This window comes from Chaetomium globosum, genomic scaffold (assembly GCF_000143365.1).
Source record: "Chaetomium globosum CBS 148.51 scaffold_1 genomic scaffold, whole genome shotgun sequence".
NCBI classification, from domain to species: Eukaryota; Fungi; Ascomycota; class Sordariomycetes; order Sordariales; family Chaetomiaceae; genus Chaetomium; species Chaetomium globosum.
In genome coordinates this window covers 1,381,027-1,403,908 of record NT_165976.1, presented here as the reverse complement: position 1 = coordinate 1,403,908, position 22,882 = coordinate 1,381,027, and the positions used below count along the sequence as shown (strand labels likewise).

Below are 22,882 nucleotides of genomic sequence, written 5' to 3'. Positions count from 1 at the left end.
GAATCGTTGGCCGAAATATAGTCGAGTTGTAAAGACCGATGATTTCTTGTCTTTGCAAATAGAAGAACTAGGCCGTTAACATAGATCCGCAGGGAGAAGGACCGCAGTCGCGAACGTGCGCGCGTTCTTGGTTTTCCTAAGACGGATCCGGCGAGGCAGTGGTCGGTGGCCAAAACTCGGAAGTTTGACCAGCGACCTTGGCCGAAGGAGTCACAAAACAAAAACAGGGTTAGGGTTACAAGCTGCAGCTGACACAGAATTGACCCTCAGGGGAGACTGGAAGTGATGTCCCAATGGGACGGGAGTATAGAAGAAATATTATTGAGGAGAAAACAACCGCGTTTGTTTCCTGCAATAATATATCGGTTTCTCAAGGCTACGAACACCGTGCTTGGTCTGTTCTTCGGCGAAAACCGCCTAACCAAGATAGGTGCGGGCCGGGTGATCGACGGGAGTGGGGGAGGTCAGCCTTGGGTCAATGGAGAGAGGTGGGGCCGGGAACAGATGACATGCCCTGCCGCGCAGCTTCCAGGCCATCCCGTCCTGTTTACATCTTCTCAACCTTCTTCTCAACACACGCTCCATCGATAATTCTTCACATCTGTAATCTTCGCACTCGAGTTCCTCCATATCCGCGCACAAAACTCCCACATACACAACCCGAGAGTATTTCTCATTGCAATACGGTCAATAGTACCGTCGAAAGCATATCCGTTTGAGCATCAACCTCCTTCCCTTGTTTGTTGACTGAGGTGACCGCTCCGCTGTTCCAACAGCCGCATGACACAACAGCCTGGGATATTCTCATCCTCTACCGCCCTTTGTTTTTCACTTTACTACGACCGGTTTACTGAAATTGGGAAACTCTGTCTTTGATGACTTCACAACGGCAAGGAAACAACCGCTGGCAGACCGTCGCCGCGAGCACGTCTCCAAAGCTAGTGAATGCAATGGAAGTCGCGCTGGCAGTTGGCGCTGAAGCCAGCCGCGTAAGTCGCCGTATACTGCAGAAGATCTGGGACCCGGAGCCGATTAACGACCGGGATTCCAACGAACCCGTCTGGTGCCTCGGCCGTTCATATAAACTCGCACCTGAAACACCATCCCCAGTTACCACCGCTACCTCACCAGTTGACGGCGCCATCGATGCCGCACCAGCTCCGATTGCCACCCCGGGTACGACTAATCGGCAAGCTATCGATACCCCACCAGATTCACTCGCAAGCAGCTTCGATTCCTCGCTCGCGTATGATAATCGGAACCAAGACAGTGGTTGGCCTCCCGCCTTCTTGGATGACTTTGGATCTCGGATATGGATGACTTACCGAACTGGTTTCGAGCCGATTCCGAGGTCCACCGATCCCAAGGCGGCTTCGGCGTTGTCCTTCACAATGCGCCTCAAGACCTCATTCGGGGACCAAACCGGGTTTTCATCCGATACAGGTTGGGGTTGTATGATTAGGTCGGGCCAGAGCTTGTTGGCCAATGCACTGTTGATTTCACAATTGGGACGAGGTGAGCTACCACATCCGCATGCGCCGAAGCTCTGTCGCTAATGCGGCGGTTGCTAGATTGGAGGCGAACCACAGACCCCGGTGCCGAGCGTAATATCGTCGCGCTGTTCGCTGACGACGCTCGCGCGCCCTACTCCTTACAAAACTTCGTAAAACACGGAGCGATTGCGTGTGGGAAACACCCTGGGGAGTGGTTTGGACCGTCGGCAACAGCGCGCTGCATCCAGTAGGTTACACCGTGTCAGATGCACTGTGGAACGCCGATAGCAAGGCCCCGCTAACGGCATGTAGGGCTCTGGCAGACCAACACGAGAGCTCGTTGCGGATATACTCTACAGGGGATCTCCCTGATGTCTACGAAGACAGTTTCCTAGCCACTGCCAGGCCTGATGGCGAGACGTTCCATCCAACGTTGATATTGGTATGCACGAGACTGGGAATTGACAAAATCAACCCTGTGTATGAAGAGGCTTTGATTTCTACGTTACAGATGGAACAGTCTATCGGCATTGCAGGGTGAGCAATACTCCCTGCACCTCTGAAACCATTGTCTGTTTGCTGATTTCTTTTAGGGGACGACCTTCGTCGTCACATTATTTCGTTGGTGTTCAGCGACAGTGGTTATTCTACCTCGATCCACACCACCCGAGGCCAGCCCTCCAGTATCGCGAAAATCCTCTCAACTATACATTGGAAGAGCTAGATTCCTGCCACACGCGGCGGCTACGTTATCTCCACGTCGAGGATATGGACCCTAGCATGCTGATTGGCTTCCTGATTCAGGATGAGGATGACTGGGATATGTGGAAAAGTGCAGTGAAGCACGTACAGGGCAAATCCATCATCAACGTATCGCGCCATGACCCGGCGCGGGGTATGGGCGGAGCACGGGCTGAAGCGATTGACGAAGTGGAAACCCTGAGTGATGATGACGACGTGGACACAGTACTTGAACAATAAGGCTGCTAGAATGGGTATACCGGATGTACCGGTTATCTGGCACGAGATGGATGTGTTGCTTCGTTGTTTGGTTAACAGTGCTCGTCGGGGTCAGGTTGTTTGCTGGCCTTGGAGGGCGTGGGCTAGATGGCGGGTTACTCGGGAGCCGACAGAAAAGGTGCCCATCAGTTTCAGCACGGCAACACGCTCCCTGCTTGGTACCGGGGTGTCAGGTAGCTTGTGGCGCCTTGTCATGCCTGTTAGCGACGTATGTGGTTGTCAACCGAGCCTTCAGCAGCAGGCATCATGCTAGGCGCAGCGTTATTGCGCCGTTATCGACTCCGCTTCTTTTTGTCCGCCTTAGCGTTGGAACTCGAAACAGGGGCTGCGTGGTTGAGGTCCTTGATGTGGTCGAAGAGCTTGGACCGGGATGTGAAGGTTTCCTTGCATTTGGCGCATTTGTGCTAGTTCTGGCGTCAGGGGCCGGCTTCGTTTGTGTACTCATGGAGGAATGTGGTTCAGACTCACAGAATTGGATGATCCAGAATCGGCGGCTTGCCGAGCAGCCTTCTTTTCCCGTTTCAATTTGGCTTTGCCGATTTTCTTGCCCTCCTCCTTTTCATTGTCGACTGTCAAAGAATCCAGTATACCAGTTGTCAAGCCCACCACGTCAAGCGTGCTGTCCCTCGTGTCTGCCGCCCTTCCCCCCCCGCTGCTCCCATTCAGAATGCGGTCCTCGACGGCTGACCGCGGCGCGTATTCGTCATCCTCTGTGTCCGACCGTGAATTTGTGCCTTGGGCTGCCCCTTCGATACCGCCTGGTATTCGGGGGCCCCCCTCGTCCCTTTCGACCTGTTCTGCCTGAGATACCGTACCACCTTCGAGGGCGTCAGCCTCCTCTGCCTCAACCCTTGGGGTGGTCGATCGCGCCGAGCAAATCGGTCCTGATCCCTCTAGATCAAGATTAGCGTTCTCCTTTCTCATTTGTCGCCGTAGAGTTTGCACTGCTTTGATGTGCTTTTTGCTCTTCTCGTGCGCCTCGAACTGGTTCTCGCTCTTGAACGTTTTGTTGCATACAACACACTCGATCTCCTCAACTTCTTCCTCCTCTTCTGACATCGAGAATTCGTCCTGGTCTACACCCTCATCCCTAGACTGCGCCCAGTCTGGGACAACATATTCAGCGAGCTTCTCCTGGTTCGCCGCCCGTGACCGTGCTGCTTGGGCGGCGGCTGAATTCCGTAGGACTTGCTGCCTTTCAGCCTCAGACTGCGTGTTGGGCACATAGCGGGGATCTCGCTTTTTGACAAACGCGACCAGAGATAGAACGGCGTCGTTGAACTCCCGAACGCCCTCGTCCCGGAATTTTTTGTTTTCCTTCTCCATCAACCGGCGGACACGACGGTCAGGGGCCTCTTGAAGTCGGTATTTGTCTCTCCAACTGAACGTCTTCTTGGTTGAGAAGCCCGACCACGCATTATAAAAACGTCTTGCAACGGTATTGTAGTCATCATTGGTCTTGCCGAACGGCGGATACTCCGTCGACGCGATGCCCGCCCAGTCGCAGGCGGCGTTCTCCTCCGCAGCTAGCTGGTCGAAAAATTCGTTCAGGATCCCAAAGAAACCCCTCGAGCTGTCGTCCATCGGCACGCTGGAGTTGAATCGGCTCATTAGGGCGAATATGGCATTGGCTGAGGTGTGACCGTTCCCAGGGTCTGTGGGTGCCGTTCCGGTAACATCGTCTTCGCCACTAAGGATCGCATCTCGATGGGAATCGTACCAGGCACGTTCCTGAGCGTCAGACAGTATCTCATACGCGGTTTGTACTTCGGCAAACCGTCTAGTGGCGTTCTCGGTGTCGTTGAAGTTGCGGTCTGGATGTAGTTCAAGCGCTTTCTTCTTGTAAGCTCGGCGGATCCTGCCCACGAACCACGATTAACAACCAACTGCTTTTTGTGTGTGTGGCCGGAGGCCATAGGAAGCTCCTGGATAAAGCGGGCGACTTACTCTTCATCTGGTGCCTCCCGGCCTACCCCGAGCAGCTCGTAATAGCACGTCTTGCGCTCAACTGCGACTTGGTTGCCGCTGCCCCGCGGGGCTGACTGCTCGGCTCCCATCTCACGAAGCCGTTCGAGCGCCTATCAGCTCGCTAGGGTTTGGAAAAATATTGGTGTTCTATTTTGCCTTTCTGTGGCTGGTCGGTAGGACATGCCCCCTTGCATCGAGCCGGGTAGGACCTCAGGGCGAGCAGTGTGGCGCATTCCGTCCTTACTGTGTGTGGGGTTCATGAAGGAAAATTGTAGTGGGGGCGGGGAAAGTGGGACAGCAGGTATCGTAATTTACCGTATCCTAGAGTTAGTTACATGCTTGAATCTTAACACATCCGTCCATGACCTGTCCTGCCTGTGCATATTGTGCCGTCAGGCTTTTTGCCGCCACCAACAAGTGGGCAGAATGCCAGGGACACACGAATAAGGCTGCATGATAACCGACCTCGAGCCGACCTAAGTAATGGGTCACGCGACAGTTGTCAGCAGGGCTGGTTCATGAAGGCAGACCAGTGATTCGATTACGTAACCAAGGGCCCAGACCAGGACAAAGCCATGGGGCGGCGTTCCTGATGTGAAGAAGCCTGGTCGAAGGCACTTACTCCAGCCGGTAACCGTTAGGTACAAAAGCGAGATAGTTCCTCACCGGCGTCCCTTCTGAGCTATTTTCTCGCCGGTTCACATTCGGCCGCGGGACAATCTGTTTGTGCTTCATCCTCGACCATCCTACCAAGCGGAGCGTTTTTTCCATTCTAAGCTGGTAGTACATGTACTCGCTTCCCGTCATGCACAGGCGTCTTTCCGGGTTTGAACCAGTTTGGTCGTTCACGTTCCCGCTCCTGTTACCATGAAATTCGGCCACGCTTTTCAGGAGGCCCTGGCCGCCGAGAGCTACCCGCAGCATTGGGTGGAAAAGGCCATCCCCTACCGCCAACTGAAAAAGCTCCTAGGGAAGGTTCGGGAGGAGCTCATCAAAAAAGGCTACGACCCCGATACACTTCACCAGCTCCTGGCCGACCATAACGCCGAATACCGACTCGAGACGGATGTTTCTCATTTGCTACGGCCGAAACTTATTGTGCGCCCAAACCTCTCGTTAAAAAACACCGCGGAGGTCGGATCTTTGAGCGAGACTCACTTGTGGGCCGAGGGTACGGATGCTACTAGCTTATCCCAGCCAGCCCAAGACCACGGGGGCTATGAAACCGACAAGTGGGTTAAGATCCCTTTGAATTCGGATTCTCGGTTTTTCGGCCTCCTGCAAACCGACGTCACGCAGCTCGACGCGCTCCAGGATGAGGAGAGGCAATCGATGAACGACAAGATCAAGATTCTGGGAACTGAGATTGCCGGAGTAGCCAAGCCGCGCAAGGGGATCCTGAACCTGTCCAAGTCGGATCTTTATCGCTGGCGTGAGATTTTCGAGCTCTATTTGGCTGCGCAGGTATTCTTCTCGACGTATGAAGTCACGGGCGGGTTACGCAAAAGCGAGAAGGCGCAGAAACAACTTGTTTGGTTCCAGGATGAGGTCAACAAACGGCAGCTGCCGCAAAAGTTCAAGATCGAGTCAAGCGCTACTGCGTATGCCCAATTCCTGGCTTTGAACGCGACTCTACTGCAAAACCTACAGTTCCAGGAGTTGAATCAGACGGCTGTTACCAAGATCATCAAGAGTGAGTGATCTCTGACGATACATTCTGGCGCACGACTTTGCTAACCGGCTGCCCAGAATTTGACAAACGGACATCCTTAGGAGTGAAGCGGACGTTCCCAAAAGTGATGTATTCCGCCAACTTCATATCCGAAACCATTTCCAAGGACATTTGCGCCCAACTAGCTCGCGAGGTGGTTAGTTTAGTTCCTCAGATCGTTGACTACTCGTGTACAATATGTGAGTACCATATTCCCCAAAGGGCACTCTGGATTTTAGGTTACATGGCCACTGGCACCATGTGTCGTGACTGGAACCCGGGGCTCACCGTCGTTTCTAGGCCTTTCCCTCTGCTGGTTGCCTATCCGACTCGATTGTAACCATTTATTTTGTATTCGCTGCATGATCAAGATGCAGAACCAGAACAAACGCTACTGCCCGCTCTGCCGGGCCGACGTTGTCCAAAGCGCAAACGAGAGTATGTCTCCTTCCCCCGGACTCGCACTGGCATCTGCTGACCTTCACCTCCAGCCCACATCGACGAGACCCTCGTGCGATATATGGAGCGATGGTTTCCGAAGGAGGCAAAAGAAAAACAGGCATACAACGAGTTTGAGCGGCGCAGGGAGTTGCTAGGAGATATTTACGGGGGCATGGAGCCTCCTGCTGCGTGTACTGTGATGTAATTTTTCTGGCCACGGCGGAGTTGTACCGAGCGTGGCGGTTTTCTGCCTTGATTTGAGCACCGATAGACAGGAGCAGGCGAGCATGATACCACAAGCAGCGAATAATTCACTTCTTAGTTTCCGCTAGCTATCGATCGCTATTCCTTAATTGCAGCGGTTTCCCCGGCCGCCATCAGCGCCGCTCTGAACACATTCACAATCTGTTCGGTTTCCTCCAGGCCAACGCTGATGCGGATTAGGTCGCGCTCCACCCCAAACCCTTCAGCCCAGTCGAGCTCTTGGTAATGTGCGAGCAGCACGTAAGGGGAGGTGAGGGTGAAGTTGGTACCCAGACTTGGACCCTTCGCCGTCTCAACCGCGTCGTAAAATGCCACAGCCTGCTCGTGCCGAAGGAAAACGACCGATAGCAGGCCACCATATCCTCCGTTCGGCAACTTGCATGCCTCGTAGTTAGCCTTGGACTTGTTATACTTGGGGTAGAAAGTATGTTTGACTAGCGGGCTATCCCTAAGCACATCGCAGATGGCTTCGGCATTGGCATTGATCCGGTCGATGCGGGAGACAAAGTCGCGGCTGTTGCGTTCCATGAACATCACATCCTCGGGCCAATACGTGTCCTCGTAGCCGGTCCGCGCCCACTCTTTCAGCGCTGCGTAGTACCGGCTGTTGGGGTTGAAGATGGCGCTGCCTCCCATGACGTTGCAGTCGCCCGAGAAGATCTTGGTCAGGCTGCTTGCGACAATGTCGGCGAAGGGCAGCACGTTGACGTTGGCGAAAGTGCCGATGGTCTCGTCTACCACGACCGCAAAGTCGTATTTATCGGCAAGCTGCCGGATGCGCACCAAGTTGGGGCATGCCAGCAAGGGGTTGCCGGGAAACTCGCAGAACAGCGCCAGAAACCGCTCGCCGCCCTCTAGACGCTTTTCGAGATCATCGAGGTCTGATTCAGAGCCATTTCCGTAGAATACGGCCCCGGGTCCGAACTTCTCGAGAATCTTGAAAGTATCCACATAGGAGAAACCGAAGTTGATGCTCTTTAGGCTGCCATGGGTGCCAAGTAAAGCGCGGTGTGAGTTGAAGATGGCGCTCATACCACAGGGAAAGAGGTAGATGTCATCCTCCTTGAGGTTGACGACGCCCCGCGAGTTAGACTCCATTTCGTGCTCAGGGGCAGGCGCAGTGGTGAGCTCGCAGTCGCTCCGGAGGGCACCGGCGATCCGCCTCTTGATGGCGGATTTGGCGGGTTGCACGAAGGAGATGTCAAGATTCCGGCCGAAGCGCTCCTCCAGGAATCGCGACGTTTCCTGGATCTCGGGCCCAGCCGCCGAACTGTGGTCTGGGTTGGGCTTCTGCTGAGGCGTTGCTTTCGTCGTGTCGACTGACGCCGGTCGCTGGTAACGCCTGGGCCCTCGGCATGGTTTCGGGCTCGTGGAAGCTGGGGTCGTGGCCCCGTCATCTGGATGAAGCAGGCCATCTTTGAAGAGACTGTGACAAAATTCGGCTCTGCGGCTAGAGACGCCGTCGCCCGTGTGTTGCCAGAATTGCTTAAGGACGGGGAAGGTTTTCTGGGAGCATAGAACGGCGGAAATCACCGGAGAGAGCGACTCCAAAGCCTCGGGGATCGACCTTGTCTTGTCTAAGACGAGATGAATGGTGTCGAGTGAGGAGGCGACGGCAGGGGATGCGTGTTCATTTACGAAGCGCACACAGCGGGCGGCGATTTGTCGTGTCGGAAACAGGAAGGCCCTGGAATCTTTGGTTCCGAATCTTAACGCGATGTCTGCGGCAAAGGCCTGAATGCTCCTGTGGATGAAAAAGCTGGCTAGGCTATCAGTCGACAGGAAGGGAGGAAAGAGATGAGATACACGGGGGCATACCGAGGATAGCCAGTTGACATCTTGCCAACAACCCAGTCCTCGCCCTCCTCATAGCCGATATTCGACTTCCATGTTGGCAGAGAGACGCTCACAGCCTGCGCAGCCACTGTCAGCTACAAATTGGCCATGTGCGTAGTAGCTGAGCCAACCCATTCAAGAGAACGGGGGCTGGGCTGGCTCACATGGGCTGTGTGCGGGGGGATTGACGCCCCGAGATCGAAATCGGGCATTGTCAGATGAAATATTTAAAGCACGACTCGATACCCGGATTTCCACCTTTCGTCTTCTCTCGCTTTGCGCTCTCGAGAGCTTTGCTCAGCAACACCCCACAGTTGTCAGAAAGAGCGGGCGTTTGATGCTTGGAGTGGGTGGGGAGGTACCGGGTTGTTGACTCACTGCTGCCGATTTGGCCAAGTTCGGGACCTACGGGGATAGTTCTTTGGGTATATTTTACTTGGGGAGGGGGTTCGGTCTCTGAATGTCACGTTGTCCTGCCGCCCACGCTCACGTTCTTCACTTGTTCCTGTCACATCCGCGGTGTGCGGGTGAGTTGTGAGTGGGTTGGACCGACGGCAAAGTGCCCGAACAAGGCATTCCGAATATCGGAGGTGGAAGAGGGTTGCTGGTGGACAAAATATGGGGACGACAGCCTGCCAGGTACCATCAAATTTCCGATTTGAGAATAACCACACTGGTCATCTCTTGTCACTCTTCAGACGCAGCAGCCATGATGCACGTCACGAAACTCCGGGAGGGCATTTCCGAAGGGGGTCCATGATATCCTACAAGGAAGGCACATACATAGGTGCCAAGCATTTCCAAGCATTTCGCGAGTTTGGAAGGAGAAGAACGTGGCTGGCTAGTGAGAACCTACATGCCTTTCCTCTGGGCAGTCATGTTTTCAAGGTACGAAATACTCCGTACCTCCATACGAACTGGAACCGGAGTATGGTACGAAGCGAGCATGCGGCAAGTCGCAGGCACTCGAAACGTGGGGTTTTTACACTAGTTAGTCAGATCTTTAAAACGGGTCGCGGTAGGGCCCGCCCTTGATGACGAAATGACTAACGGCGCGGATATCCTAGGCGACGGAAATCGCATTGTGGGGAGAGAAATTGGCACCCAGATATGAATATATGGAGGTCTCTTGACATTCATATAACTCAACAACATCTCTGATTACCCTAGGTATGTAAGGAACTGAAACCCATCACCTGATAGTAACCACCAGATTGCTCTGCCAGAGTCCAGATATCATCGCCGGATCACTCTACAACCCCCTTGTGTGTGCTGTATGTACAGAAAAGAACCAAAGGGTGCCAATGAATCCCACCCCGAACACCCCCTGAAGCAACCGCTCCGTTGACCATGAAGACATAAGAAACCATACTGCATTTTCCTGGTATATACACCACCACGACACATTCAGTAGTGCGATCGTCCACTCCTCCGCGTCCCAACACAGCTAATGCTGTCACTCGGCGCGATGCTGTCCGCGTCGCCGTCGTCGTCATCATCGTCGTCGTCATCACCTTCCCACCTACCCGCATGGCTTTCTGATAAGGGCATATGGTGGGCCGACACATATGCAGCCTGCCTGCTGGCTGGAGGCGGGGCATCGCGGGCCGAGGTGTAGGCTGGCATCCTGCTGTCAGGAAAGGCCATGTCGCGGACCGAGAGATACGCGGGGGCCCGGCTATCGGAGACGGGGATGTCGCGCGACGATAAGTACGCCGGCGCTCGGCTGTCGGGGATAGGGACGTGGCGGGCGGAAGAGTAGCTGCCTTCCCGGCTGTAGCTCCGGGGCCGACCGCCGATTTTGTACGTCGTCGTCGTCGTCGTCATCACACGGCTGCCGGACCTCGAGTGCGAGCTGACGTGCGCCGGTGCGCCGTAGGGGTCGGGTAGGGCCCCGCGGACCGTGCTGTTGGACCGCTGGCTCCTGGCCGAGGCGTAGCTTTCCCGGTCAGGGTTATCGTATGTGTAGCTGCGCTGTACTACTGGCGGGTGCCTCGAGCCCTTCGAGCTCACATAGCTGCGATACTCCGCCTCGGCCCCGGCGTAGGGGTCTCTGTAACTCGCTGACTCACTGCGGGGCCGTGTAGAAGTCCGCGGCCGGGATGATGGGTGACGTCCCCGTGAGTCATCGTAGATGTCGTCAACCTCCCTGCTCCGCGGCGCGTCGGCTTGGCTGTACCGCGCGATATACTCGGGTGGGGGGCGCCGATAATCTGGTGTAGGGGGATAGCGGACTTTGTCGACAGCACGTTCCACCTCGACATATCGGGATTCGCGATCCGAATATCCGTCGTACTTTTCCGGAAAGGTCGACCGGCGTGAGAAATGCGGCATGTCGTAGTCATGCCGAGTATCGCGGGGTTTGTCGCCCTTGGCCATACTGTAGAAAGCGGCTCCGGCAGCAGCAACACCGAGGAGCGTCCCGACGACAGCACCGGCGCTTAAGCCGTTGGAGTTCTCTCGCGCGGATGCGGCGGGTTCGTAGACAGAGGACCCAGCGGTGACGCTCCGCCTGATTGAGGGGTGAGGTTGGTCGTCCTCCTCGGGATACTGGGCGTAGGACCGGCGGGTGGCGGTGCGGACAGACCCGCCAGATGTGGAACTGGGGCCGGCGGGTGAAGCGAGAGACGAGCTCGCGACGTCGTAGTTCCAACCTAGAATGCGGCTTGCTTCGTCGCTGGTTGACCTGGTGTAGCGGACGGTCGAGCCGTTGTATTGCGAGGGGTAATCTGGCGGAGGTTGATAGACAATTTCCATCATGTTGCCAACAACGTCAGTTATAAGCACACGGGTACCGCCACCGCTGGTGTCCCTCCGTTGCGCGAATGCGCCACTGCCAGCAGCGTAACTCTCGCCCGAGTGGCGGGGGTGGGTGTCCCGGGCGTCGGGATTGGCCCGCAAGGCAAGCTCGTAGGAGGAGTCGGCCGCGGCCGCCGAAGGAGCGCTCAACGCAATGCGTGAAGTCCTCAGGGGCCGATCTCTACTCGAGATCACCTGGCGGATCTGAAAGATAGGGGTAGTCCGGGAGGCGTTTCCGTATGTGATGGAAGGGAAATGTCCGTCCTCGGTAGACAGGTAACGGAGGCCAAGGGGGTGTATAACGGCTGAGTAGAAAGACGAGGAGGAGGGGAGGTGGTCGACCTCCAAGAAGGGAAGCATTGGTACAATATAATTACGCCCGGGCGCGCCGGGTAGAGGCAGGAGTTGCCTTAGGCGGAGCGTAACAGTGCGTTCTGGTCGCACGGGGAGTCGGGGATAGGCACGAGGGGCCACAAAGACTCGACGCCAGCGCTCGAGATAGCCCTAGAGATCTAGGGCAGTGTGGCGCGAACGAGGCGGGCTGGCCGGGGTACTCTCGTCGGCTGAGATCCAAGCAAAGCAAAGCAAAGCAAACGCCACGGGGCGGCCGAGCCTCACGAAGCTCCAGCTAGTCGAATGGGGTGAGGAATAAACACCTCGCCTCGGGCTGCTGTTGGGAAAGCGTTAATCAAGCCGTGCCGCTTGTTTGCACACAACTGGCTTTGGAGGAACGCAAATCAGTCGCATCGGGAGTCACTCCAGCACCAGTCAAACTCTGTGCATTCGTTTGTTGAACCAAGGACAGCGTTGAAGAATTATGGGGAAGCGGCAGGCAAGCTTGGCCGTGTGCCAGGCGAAAACGGTGCTGCCCAACCTGGACTCGAAGAAGCCGGGCTGACACTCTGGCCCCGCAGCGGTTGGAGTCCAACGAGAGCGGACAGGACATGGGAGGCCCATGGGGCGACCGAATGGCAAAGCATGAAGTTGATCTCTGCGACCCGTTTGACACCGAAGCCATATTCCTTCAGCATCCGAATATCCAATATCCCCACAGCCCGGATACGATCCCTGGGCATCAGCACTTCAAGGGCAGCTGAGGAAAGTTGACTCTTGTTCAACACTGATCCTCGACATCTCGCAAACACGCGCGACCTGGATTGGATCGGGCGCCGGGTAAGCGGTAAAACCTCGCCCTGCTGTGCTGAGCTTGCGGGCTCAGCCGGTCGGCTGTAATCCCTGTCCTGGAAAAGCCGGGGGTGGCTGAGAGGAGGTGCCTCGCGTTTGCATGCCCTGGATAGAATATTGGATTGTCCATGTGCAAAGACAAAAAGGAGCAACATCCGGCACCACTGATCTCAAACTCGCGCAGCCTGCCACGTCGGGCCGTCTCCAATTTTCTCCTTGGATCTCCAAGCAATGTCCCGCCATTTTTACCGACCGGGCCTCTCGGTGGTGCCCTGCCACGACTGCTAACCAAACGGTTCGATCCGAGTGGTCACCAACCCCATCATATACTGCGAGTGTTAGCAAATATGGTGGCCAATGTTTGCTCATTACTTCCACACTTCTTGGTCAAAGGCCCGGTGAGGAGACCGTCGTGACCGTGAAGGGCTTTGCTGAATGGTGGTGTGGAAGTACAGATTTATTTCACATCACAATTCTGTCTTGAAGGAGGTGGGGTGGGTCTCAGCAGCACGAACCCTGCCTGAGCGCTTCTTCAAGTATTTTGATTGGCCCAGTGTGTGTGCTTGAGAAGCCGCCCTTCTCAAGGACGGATCTTTGTCGACCAAACCCTCGATGAGCGGCTGCAGGGACTGGGAACTGAGGGGCTGCATTCACGGCATCGGCGAGGCGAAGTCGACGAAGAAGTTAGAGCATAGCACTGAACACAGAGCAGACGGCCAGATTCAAATCGTATTTGCCAGCCCAATATCTCGACTCAAACAAAAAACTTGTCCCAATGCAACTCCATCCTCGACTCCATTGCCCTTTGACCACGCTCAAATTAGTCCGCAGCCCCCGGCTCGTCGCCCCGACGAAAAAAAGCTTTCCCAAATCCCAGGGCCGGGGTTGGGTGCATGTTCGCGACGTGCTTCCAGGGTGGTCCTGTAGGTCAGGTTGTTATTTGTACATCAAGCATTTGGAAGAGAGAAAAATTATAGTGGAAAAGAAAGAAAAACGGGGAAGACGCGGGCCAAGTTGAAGTGGCACCGCGCAGACGACGAAAGCGTCTTGGGTTCCGTTGTTGAATGCCCCATGTTTTGGTTGCAAAAACACCGACAGCTCAAGCACAGATGACCCAAGTTCCGGAAGACAAAGGCCGTTAACCGCGATGTTGTATCACGCAACAGACACAATGCAACCGCAGCCCCCTTGAATGAAGGTAGGGAGCCGACAGATCTTTCCATCCAGTCCCCAGTCCTTGTCGGTATCATTGAAGGCCAGTATGACGGCTGGCCACAACAGCCTCGCATCCATTATTGCGGCGTGGCGTGCACCTTAGAGGATGTCCCAGCTATCCTCGGCGGCATGGCAGAACTTGCTGCAGGCAACGCTTGCCGACAGGCTGAAGTTACTGATGGAGATCTTTTCGTCCACGTAGGCGTCGGCGAAATTGTCCGCGCCCTTCGCCATGGCACCCACGAAGACGCAGATGCTCTCATTCGTTCCGAGAGTGTCGATGTAATCGCGCACGCGCACCATCGGCGCGTCAAAGCTGAGCGTGATCTTCCGGCAGTTGGGAGGCAGATGATCGGTGATGGGGTTTTGAATCACTTTCAAGAGTTTTTCCTGCGAGTTGGTTCCCTTGATCGAGAGGCGGTGGAGGAGCTGCACCATCAGGCCTGCAAAGCGCTTGAATGTCCGGGGAATGCGGACCGAGGGCGAGACCTCGATGAGCACGCCCTTGGCAGTCTGGATGTAGATCTGCAATTTTCCGGCCTTGTTTATCGGGGAATCAAGAAGAGTGAGGAGGCACTGCGATGCGTAGTCAGGTGTCAGTAGCAGCACAAGCCAGATCGGATCAAGCGACGGCTCATTCAAACCTGGTGTGTGATGTCCGGGCGCGCGTCGCTAATGTCTCGGTTCATCTTTCGCATGACGCCGATGTGCTCGTCGCTGTTGAGTAACGAGTACTTCTCCTCCCTCTGGACACCCATGCGGCTGACTCCGCCGTGCGACGCCTTGTAGGTTTCGAGGCTTGCATTGGACAGGACAACAATCAATCGCTTCGAGTCCTTGTCGGTTGGTGGGATGGGGGCATGCTGCTCGGCCACCAGTTGCGGCAGCTCCGGAGGCGGGAGTGATTGGGTTCCTGCCAATGTTGTTGGTCGAGTCAGAGGCCTGTGTTATTTCTGTAGGTGCGGGGGGAGGTTTGCGGGACGAGTTGAACATGCAAAAGGAAGATGTGATGCGAGGTAAGGTGGGTTTTGACACTTTTGCCCCAAGCGGCCGGAAAGCGGGGTCCGTTGGTCGGTTGGGGATTTTTTTTCCCTCCACAGTTTAAGGTAGGCATCCGAGTCCCACCACCAAGCACAAGGAAAAGGGTCAGGGATGGTCCCAAGGAGGCCGAGGAGAGGTTTTAACCGTCAAAAGGTGGCCCTTGAACCAGACCAATATACGGCTCTGAGAACGGGAGAATGTTAGAAGGGGGATGAACGTTGTTTTGACTTACTCGGCCGCTTGCCCGCCCGGTATTCTGGTGACGACGACATTGTTGAGGTGCAACGCGGGAAATGAACGAGAAAATGTTTACAGGTCGCGAGCGTACTGTGTAATTTTGATTAAAGCGAAAAAAAAACCTCGGGCAAAACAGGTGTGATTAAAAAGACACTTGTCGGGTGCTAAGAGGATAGGAGCAGTTCCTTTAAAAGCGCGAGGAAAGGCAGATGGGCGAGCGAAACTAACTTTCGCTTAACCAGGAACGCCGGGTTTCTCGCTTAGAGTCCGCTTATCCCGAGTTGGGGACCCCGAGCAACGTCCATTATCGGGGTCCGAAGGTGCATGCAGCCTGCAGGCTGGCGGCAAGCGCACTCCCTTCGTCAACCTATGCCGCCGACCTCATCGTCCCGATACGGCGCGAGCCATGCACACATCCAAAACTTGCCACCCGGGCTCTCCGGGCAAATACATACCTACATGCTTACGCTCCATATTAGGCAGTTAGTGACACAATCGCTGCAGGAACTAACCAAGGAAACATCGGACTGTTTTTCTCCCCAAGCGAGCGTCGCCAATTGATAGCCTTGGAGTAAAAGTAGCCGCAAAACTCCCCATTCGTCTCGACCGACCGTCGATAACCGAAAAGTTCCGATGAACTAGATAGCCTCACGGATGTCCGTCTTCAACCATATGCCCGGACAACCTGACGGTCGTGTGTATAAAGCCCCGCTACCAGGAACATCCCATCTGTGAGGGGGCTGCGTAGGTGTGTACTCGATTACCTATTCTGTATATACCTGTATAGACTTACCCTGTTGCTGTTGTTAAATTACCTATTTTGTCCATGCCTTACCTGTCTAGGCATTGTCTTATTTCTGAGGTAACTTACCTATTTCGTACATACCGGTAAAGGCCTTCCTTGGTTCCTGCCACATGTTCCCCCGAGGGTCTGTTTCAGTTCCACCCGATCTCAACATCGGCTCAGCAATTCGGTCGAAACCTAACGGTCTGTCTGCCCAGGCCGCATTCCGGGTCACCGCCGACGCCGCGGCCGATGCTCCTCGTATTTGCCAATGCCACCAGCCCAGGTTCAACAGATGAGCCAACAAAAAAATGCAACGCTTCATTCTCACCCCACGTGCCCCGTTCAATCACGTGCGGCATCGTTCATCCAACCCACTCTTCAACTGCCCTCTCCGGCTACCAACCTCCCCGGGTTTGGTAGGGGCATGCTACGCTCGTTCCGGGCCCCGGCCGAGGCGGCCGGTGCTTGTCACATGGTGTGTTATCGGCGCGACTTTGAGGCTATTTCTGGCCTCGCTTTCAGGCTTCGACCAGGGGGGCCGCGACGGGCGCTGTGCCGTACTGGCCCCTTGGATGTGCACTTCCTACGCAAGCGTGAATATCTGGTTCTCCCATCTGAACTTTCGGATGCAGACAGAGGCCATATTGTCCCCGCTTTAGCCCCCCTCCCGCCCCCCTCTTGATGGAAAGGGGAGTCAGATCGTCCCTACATCAGCTCGCGCTCTGTGACGACACCCTTCTTGATCCGCGTTTCGAGAGAGTTCTAATTCCTCAGACGGATGCAAGTGAATTAAGGCTAGATGTAAAAAGTCGAACTCAACATGGCACCCAATATAACAGGCCCTGCCCGAAAACTAGTGCAATCATGGGTTCTTTACCCTAGTCGTTCTTTGCTCTTCTTCCCCTGTTTTTACCCCCTCCCCGTACAACACCACCTTGTTTAGCCTTCGATTTTTGATTCTGGGGTCACCACGCTGTGCGTGGCTCTTCCTCCCGTCCGACAGCTTACCACGCTCGCTTGCCGCCCAGTGGAAAAACGGCCTGGGGCTTCCACGCTGGCGTAGCACTATGAGGACCCAAGGACTTCTTTTTCTTTGTAACCTGGCTCTCGTGCAGGCACAGGGCGACAATCAGACACCCACGCTAGACCCTGATGTTATCCAGGCTGGATCCTTCACAGACGGCTCAGGTTCTCTGGGCGCCAATGCAGACCAGGCGCCATCGTTAACATCGGAAAACAATTTTATCAACTTTTGCAAGGGACAAACGCTCACCAATGGCTTACAGATCACGGGGGGCTCGTGCAACGGCATTGGTGCGTAACGCGGAGCATGTGAAAAACGAGAGTGCTGATTGTTTGGCAGTGATGGGTCAGATTCCTTCCACCAACAACATGATCTCTGTAGTGATCACAAATCCGCAGAACGGGGATGACATTGAATCTGGCCAGGACTTTGATATTGAGCTCCAGACATCAAATTTGGAAGCTGGCTCCTTCACTAATGCCGCAGCAACCTACTACGCTGCACCACAACAATTGGAAGGTGGTAACATCGTCGGCCATGTTCATGTCACCGTGCAGGATACGGGCTCGAATCTGAACCCGACTCAACCTCTAGATCCAACTCAATTTGCCTTCTTCAAAGGCATCAACGATGCTGGTGACGGACAGGGAAAGCTCTCAGCGGCCGTGACCGGCGGACTACCAGCGGGGAATTATCGGTTATGTACTCTCACCTCGGCCGCAAATCACCAGCCTGTCATTATGCCTGTAGCCCAGCGAGGATCTCAGGACGATTGTGTCAGGTTTACCGTATCTGGTAATGTTGACACTATCAACCCTGCGGCCAGCGATGGTGAAAATGGGTTGGCGGCGAAGGATCAAATTGCCGAAGCTGTGGCGCTCGGTCCTGGTGCTCCCGACCCTGGCGGTAATGGTGGCGGCGGAGGAGGAAACAACAACAACGGCGGAGGCAACAATGGCGGAGGAAACAATGGTGGTGGAGGCAACAACGGCGGAGGCAACAACGGCGGAGGCAACAACGGCGGAGGCAACAACGGCGGAGGCAACAACGGCGGAGGCAACAACGGAGGTGGAGGAAACAATGGGGGTGGAGGAAACAATGGGGGTGGCGGAAACAATGGCGGCGGAGGAAACAACGGCGGAGGAGGCAACAACGGCGGAGGAGGAAACAATGGTGGTGGAGGAAACAACGGCGGAGGAGGAAACAACGGCGGAGGAGGAAACAATGGCGGTGGAGGAAACAATGGCGGTGGAGGAAATAATGGCGGTGGAGGAAATAATGGTGGTGGAGGAAATAACAACAACAATAACAACAACGGCGGGGGAGCTAACAACGGCGGGGGAGCTAACAACGGCGGGGGAGCTAACAACGGCGGCGGAGGAAATAATGGCGGGGGTAATAACGGCGGGGGCAATAATGGCGGGGGCAATAGTGATGGTGAGAATGACAACGGCGACGGCGGTAATGGCGGTGGAGGGAATAATAATGGTGGCGGCAACGGGGGCAACGGGGGGAACAATGGCGGCAAGGGCAAGGGTAATGCGGGCAACGAGGACGACGAAGACGAGGGCAACGGGGGGAACAACGCGGGTGGCCGCGGAAAGGGAAAAGGCAACAGGACAAACTCCGAAGCCTCTTCGACTCCTGTGGCCTCAGAAACAGCCTCCGAGACGGACTCCCCTGCAGATCCTGCAGAAACTCCGCGAGCAGGGAGAGGGAGGGGACGGACAGACCGTCTGGCACGTCTCTCACGCCGGCGGCGATTCATAGCATGAGAATATAGGGGCGCTTAAGAGTGTGGGAGAGCGACGAGGCAAAGTCGGCACGGATTGTATGCATTGGCCGTGAGCCAGGTGCGGGTGTTGTTACCTAGACTATTAGTAATTTTCTTGTTTCTTTTTGTTTTGGTTTACGAATCATCAGATAGTTATATATTCGTATATACATATACCCCAAGACTACTCCCTGTTCATTTGTAGGCAGCTTGCGGGAGAGCGGACCTCGTCAATACTACCTGATATATTCATCATACTGCATCTCTGCATGTACGAAGTAGTGCGAGTTCCACTGCCACCCTGTCTGTGCTCTGTAACTACGGGGGTTCATTTGTTGTTTACTCAAGAGGACTGGCTAGCTGGGAAGCACAGCGACACAGCCATGTTTGACACGGGGCGAGCGGGGGTCACGCTAAGTTGTAGCCCATGAGCTCGATACTGAATGGTGAGGACCCGGCGGATGGAGGGAGTGGTTCCCAGGCCACGTCATACGTCATTCGTGGGCGGCATCCAAGCCCGGAGCTTGGCCCAGGTTCTTGGAAACCGCTAATCCACCAAGTTCGTCTGTTCTCCTCGGCATACCTTTACACCTATTTACACTTCCGTCTCCTCGTGGCCTCGACGCTTTCCACCCCGGGCCATTTGCTATGGTAAAAATTAACGACTTCCGACCAGGGCGCTGCTCCATTTAAGCTCATCAAGATCTCTTGCTCTTTTTTTTTTTGGCGGAGATTTACATTACATAACTAACTCGCGCCCCTCTCCTGCCAGCCAAGCGCAAGGACCCCACTCAGTTGTTTTCCGTAAACGGAGAGTCCGCCAAGAAGGGGCCCCAAGCCGCCAACAACGACAGCACCACACACCGTTGCCCGCCTGGTCTTCGAGTCCCCTTAGCATTATTTCTTCTACATATCCCTCTTTCTTTCTAATTCGCCTGCCGTGTCTTATGTGGGCACCCTGAGGAAACCGCCGCCACACGATCCCAACGGCATGCCGGGAAAGGATCACTGTTATCGCGAGGAAAACAGTGCGTTCCTATAAGGTTTTATGCGATAGTGCGGTGTATTGCTACCCAATGCCGCGGCAGCTAACACTCTTCTTCAAGGCGAACGAGCGCGAATCATAACTTGAACGCCATCCACGCTTCGCGCACCTCCAGGCCATGTCGACGGTCAAGGGCGCCGTTGCTTCCACACCGCAGGCCAACGGGTACGACCGAACGAGCCACTCCCCGCACCCACAAGCCCAACAGACACACCACCACTCAGGTTCTACTGGTACCGAGGCGCTCCCCAACACTGCCGCAAATTCACACGGCGACTATGGCGACCACATGACCTCCCCTGCCTCTATGCGGCCCCCCAGGTTTATAGAGGAGTGGGATGCTAGCCAGCGTGGGAGCTCCGTTGTCGATGACCAGGGGCTTAGCGGGATGCAACGGTCGGCATCCTATTCTGGCCATGGGGGTGGTGTCATCGGAGATGGATCGTCTTTGTCCCGTGGCAATACCCTCAGGAAGAAGGCATCGATTCGAAGAAGCGCGAGCCTAAAACGGAGCGGAAGCCGTAGGAGCATGAAAGCTGGAAGCGTCAGGAGTCTAGCCCTGCAGCCAGCAACGGACCAGGACGAGATGCATAGCGCGTTCTATTGCCCAGTGCCAACCGCAGCCAACCCGACCGAGGCACTCGCGAATCGGTTCCAAGGTCCGTCTTCTACGTCTTCTTGACTTGCTCTTCTCTTGTGTACTTTGTTGACACGTGTTGCTGGTAGCGTGGCGGAAGACGCTCAAAGACCTCATCATCTACTTTAGGGAAATCCAAACACACTACGAGCACCGGGCGAAATCGCTTATAAAACTGGCAAACGTGTTGAACAACACTGCCACCCCGCCTGGGTTCCTTTCATCTGGTGGTCTGGATGATGCATTGCAGATACTGAGAGGCTACAACAAACAAGCCATTGCGGAGGCTAATAAGGCCAGGGAAATCGAGGAGGATGTGATCTTGGCCCTCACTGGGCTACGGAGTGACCTCCACCAGAAGATCAAGGAAATCAAGAACTTGTCGGGCGATTTCAAGAACTCGGTTGATAAGGAGATGGACAGTACACGCAAGGCCGTCAATCAACTACAAGAAGCGCTCGGACAGAATGAGCTCGACCCTGCTCTAACCATAGGAAAACAAGACCCCTATATCTTACGGCTCGCGGTGGATCGGCAACTTGAACGGCAAATCGACGAGGAGAACTATTTGCATCAGGTATATACTATCCCAGACGCACGATTGTGCTTGGATATTGGAGTCACTGACAGTAATCTTTACATAGGCCTATCTCAATTTGGAGAACTCGGGAAACGAGCTTGAATCCATTGTCGTCGGCGAGATTCAAAAGGCCTACAACGCGTACGCTGGTATCCTCAAAAGAGAATCAGATGCCGCCTACCATACAATCGAGGAGCTTCGCGCCGGACCCGTATCCATGGCCAAGGACACAGAATGGACGTCATTCATACAGAGGGATGACCGTTTCGTGAACCCCGAGCTCCCTATGCGGTTAGCAGGATCCATCCATTATCCCGGCCGCGATCATTATGCTTGCCAGGAGATACGCGCGGGGCTTCTAGAGCGAAAGAGCAAGTATCTGAAGAGTTACACGCCCGGATGGTGAGTCCCGGCCGCCTTATAAATTAAAGATGCTCAATAGCTGACATGTTCAGGTATGTTTCTCTTCTCCCACTCATCTTTCATGAGGTACAAAATCGGGCAGAAAAAAACGCAAGCACCCCCTCATGTCTCTCTACCTCCTCGAAGGAGAAAACTAGGATCCCCACTCCCGCTGATGGGCACCTCTTCAAATAAAGTTTGTCTTCAAGGGGCGACAAAACTGGGACGATGCTACCGTGGGCCTTAATTGGGTCCTTTTGTGCTTGAGAAGCCATGACACTATGAAGGGCTTTGGTACGACTAAAATAAACCAATGTGTCGGAGCAGACGCTCGGGGAGCGCAGTAATATCGTGCGCGCCAATAGCAAGAGCATTAGCCGGTCTTCACAGCGGTCGTCTGTCAGCAGCGACGGTGTTGATGATGACGAGGAACCACCCTTCACGGCTACCGTATCCTCGGTTAACCAACAATCAAGACAAGATGGGCTCTCGCGACGTCCCTCTGGTGGGCGGTTCCCATCCGATCTCCAGGTAAACGCACAAAGGGGTTTACAGGTCCCTGTCTCACCTCTTAGCGCAAGCTCCGGATACGGCGAAAGTCTCAATCATCATGACCCGTTCATCGCAACTGTCCCCACAAAGAGCGACTTGAGTCAACACCCACAGGGCCTGCAGAATCATAGCCAACCACGCGGGACCGAGCCCGGGAGTTCCCAGCGTCTTACTACCATGGATGGCTCTATGGGTGGGCCAGTGCAGTTTCCTAACCCAGCGGCTACGACTGGGCCACAAAGGCGGAGTTTGCAGGTACCAGGCATGCCAGGCCATTCGACCACCACAACACACGACGTATCACCGGTGGACAGAGGATACGATTCTCAAACGTGGGCCGAGCCAGTGCCCATCCCGCTTCCACATCCGCATCAACAGCTCTCGTCAACTATGGATGGCGGAGGGAGCGAGATCTACGACCCCCAAGGAATCAGGGTATTGGATAGCGCCCCCAATGGCAACAAGGTGGAAGCCCAGACATCTCGCGGCGGGGAAAAGGCGGGAGCCCAAGCGGGTGATGACGGCATTATCGACAGTGAGATTTCCGCGAGGCCTGGTGGTGCGGTCCGAGTTGATAGCGCTCAGACGATCTCGCACCTCCATATCCCAGGCCAGTACCCGAGAGGATCAAACGCGGGGTTGTGATTCTGTGTGTCTTAACGTGCGGTTTGCTGCTAGATGCCTTATTTACCTACAATACCCTAGATTCGCGACCGATAGATCAAGCCACGCATTCTACCCACTCTCCTCTTTTCTTTTGCGCCATCATTGCTTAGCGCCCTGCGTGTATCAAGCCATGTAAAGGAAGCGAGCCATTAATGCAACTTGATAAGCTTCTGGCCGTTATGGAAGCTATTAGGAACGAGTGTAG

At 55.1% G+C, this 22,882-nt stretch overlaps 8 protein-coding genes across 8 annotated transcripts; 4 read left to right on the top strand and 4 right to left on the bottom strand.

Annotated features, from left to right (window-relative positions):
• Positions 1–950: 950 nt before the first annotated feature.
• CHGG_00464 (uncharacterized protein) lies at positions 951–2,474 on the top strand (the record flags this gene model as incomplete). Its single annotated transcript, XM_001219684.1, has 5 exons — positions 951–1,515; positions 1,572–1,740; positions 1,806–1,935; positions 2,005–2,030; positions 2,087–2,474. The coding sequence occupies 5 exons, from the start codon at positions 951–953 to the stop codon at positions 2,472–2,474; spliced, it is 1,278 nt and encodes a 425-aa protein (XP_001219685.1).
• A 311-nt stretch (positions 2,475–2,785) lies between these two features.
• Positions 2,786–4,570, bottom strand: CHGG_00463 (uncharacterized protein; the record flags this gene model as incomplete). Its single annotated transcript, XM_001219683.1, has 3 exons — positions 2,786–2,896; positions 2,982–4,371; positions 4,461–4,570. The coding sequence occupies 3 exons, from the start codon at positions 4,568–4,570 to the stop codon at positions 2,786–2,788; spliced, it is 1,611 nt and encodes a 536-aa protein (XP_001219684.1).
• Positions 4,571–5,348: 778 nt separating this feature from the next.
• CHGG_00462 (uncharacterized protein) lies at positions 5,349–6,182 on the top strand (the record flags this gene model as incomplete). Its single annotated transcript, XM_001219682.1, has 1 exon — positions 5,349–6,182. The coding sequence occupies one exon, from the start codon at positions 5,349–5,351 to the stop codon at positions 6,180–6,182; it is 834 nt and encodes a 277-aa protein (XP_001219683.1).
• Positions 6,183–6,975: 793 nt separating this feature from the next.
• On the bottom strand, positions 6,976–8,945 carry CHGG_00461 (uncharacterized protein; the record flags this gene model as incomplete). Its single annotated transcript, XM_001219681.1, has 3 exons — positions 6,976–8,584; positions 8,716–8,810; positions 8,898–8,945. 3 exons carry the CDS (start codon positions 8,943–8,945, stop codon positions 6,976–6,978), a joined length of 1,752 nt encoding a protein of 583 aa, XP_001219682.1.
• Positions 8,946–10,140: 1,195 nt separating this feature from the next.
• Positions 10,141–11,892, bottom strand: CHGG_00460 (uncharacterized protein; the record flags this gene model as incomplete). Its single annotated transcript, XM_001219680.1, has 1 exon — positions 10,141–11,892. One exon carries the CDS (start codon positions 11,890–11,892, stop codon positions 10,141–10,143), a length of 1,752 nt encoding a protein of 583 aa, XP_001219681.1.
• Positions 11,893–14,031: 2,139 nt separating this feature from the next.
• Positions 14,032–15,684, bottom strand: CHGG_00459 (uncharacterized protein; the record flags this gene model as incomplete). Its single annotated transcript, XM_001219679.1, has 3 exons — positions 14,032–14,508; positions 14,577–14,845; positions 15,678–15,684. 3 exons carry the CDS (start codon positions 15,682–15,684, stop codon positions 14,032–14,034), a joined length of 753 nt encoding a protein of 250 aa, XP_001219680.1.
• Positions 15,685–17,064: 1,380 nt separating this feature from the next.
• CHGG_00458 (uncharacterized protein) lies at positions 17,065–18,796 on the top strand (the record flags this gene model as incomplete). Its single annotated transcript, XM_001219678.1, has 2 exons — positions 17,065–17,311; positions 17,361–18,796. 2 exons carry the CDS (start codon positions 17,065–17,067, stop codon positions 18,794–18,796), a joined length of 1,683 nt encoding a protein of 560 aa, XP_001219679.1.
• A 1,162-nt stretch (positions 18,797–19,958) lies between these two features.
• CHGG_00457 (uncharacterized protein) lies at positions 19,959–22,656 on the top strand (the record flags this gene model as incomplete). The annotated part of the gene is made up of 5 exons (XM_001219677.1): positions 19,959–20,499; positions 20,567–21,054; positions 21,122–21,459; positions 21,747–21,753; positions 21,850–22,656. 5 exons carry the CDS (start codon positions 19,959–19,961, stop codon positions 22,654–22,656), a joined length of 2,181 nt encoding a protein of 726 aa, XP_001219678.1.
• Between the last annotated feature and the right edge of the window lie 226 nt (positions 22,657–22,882).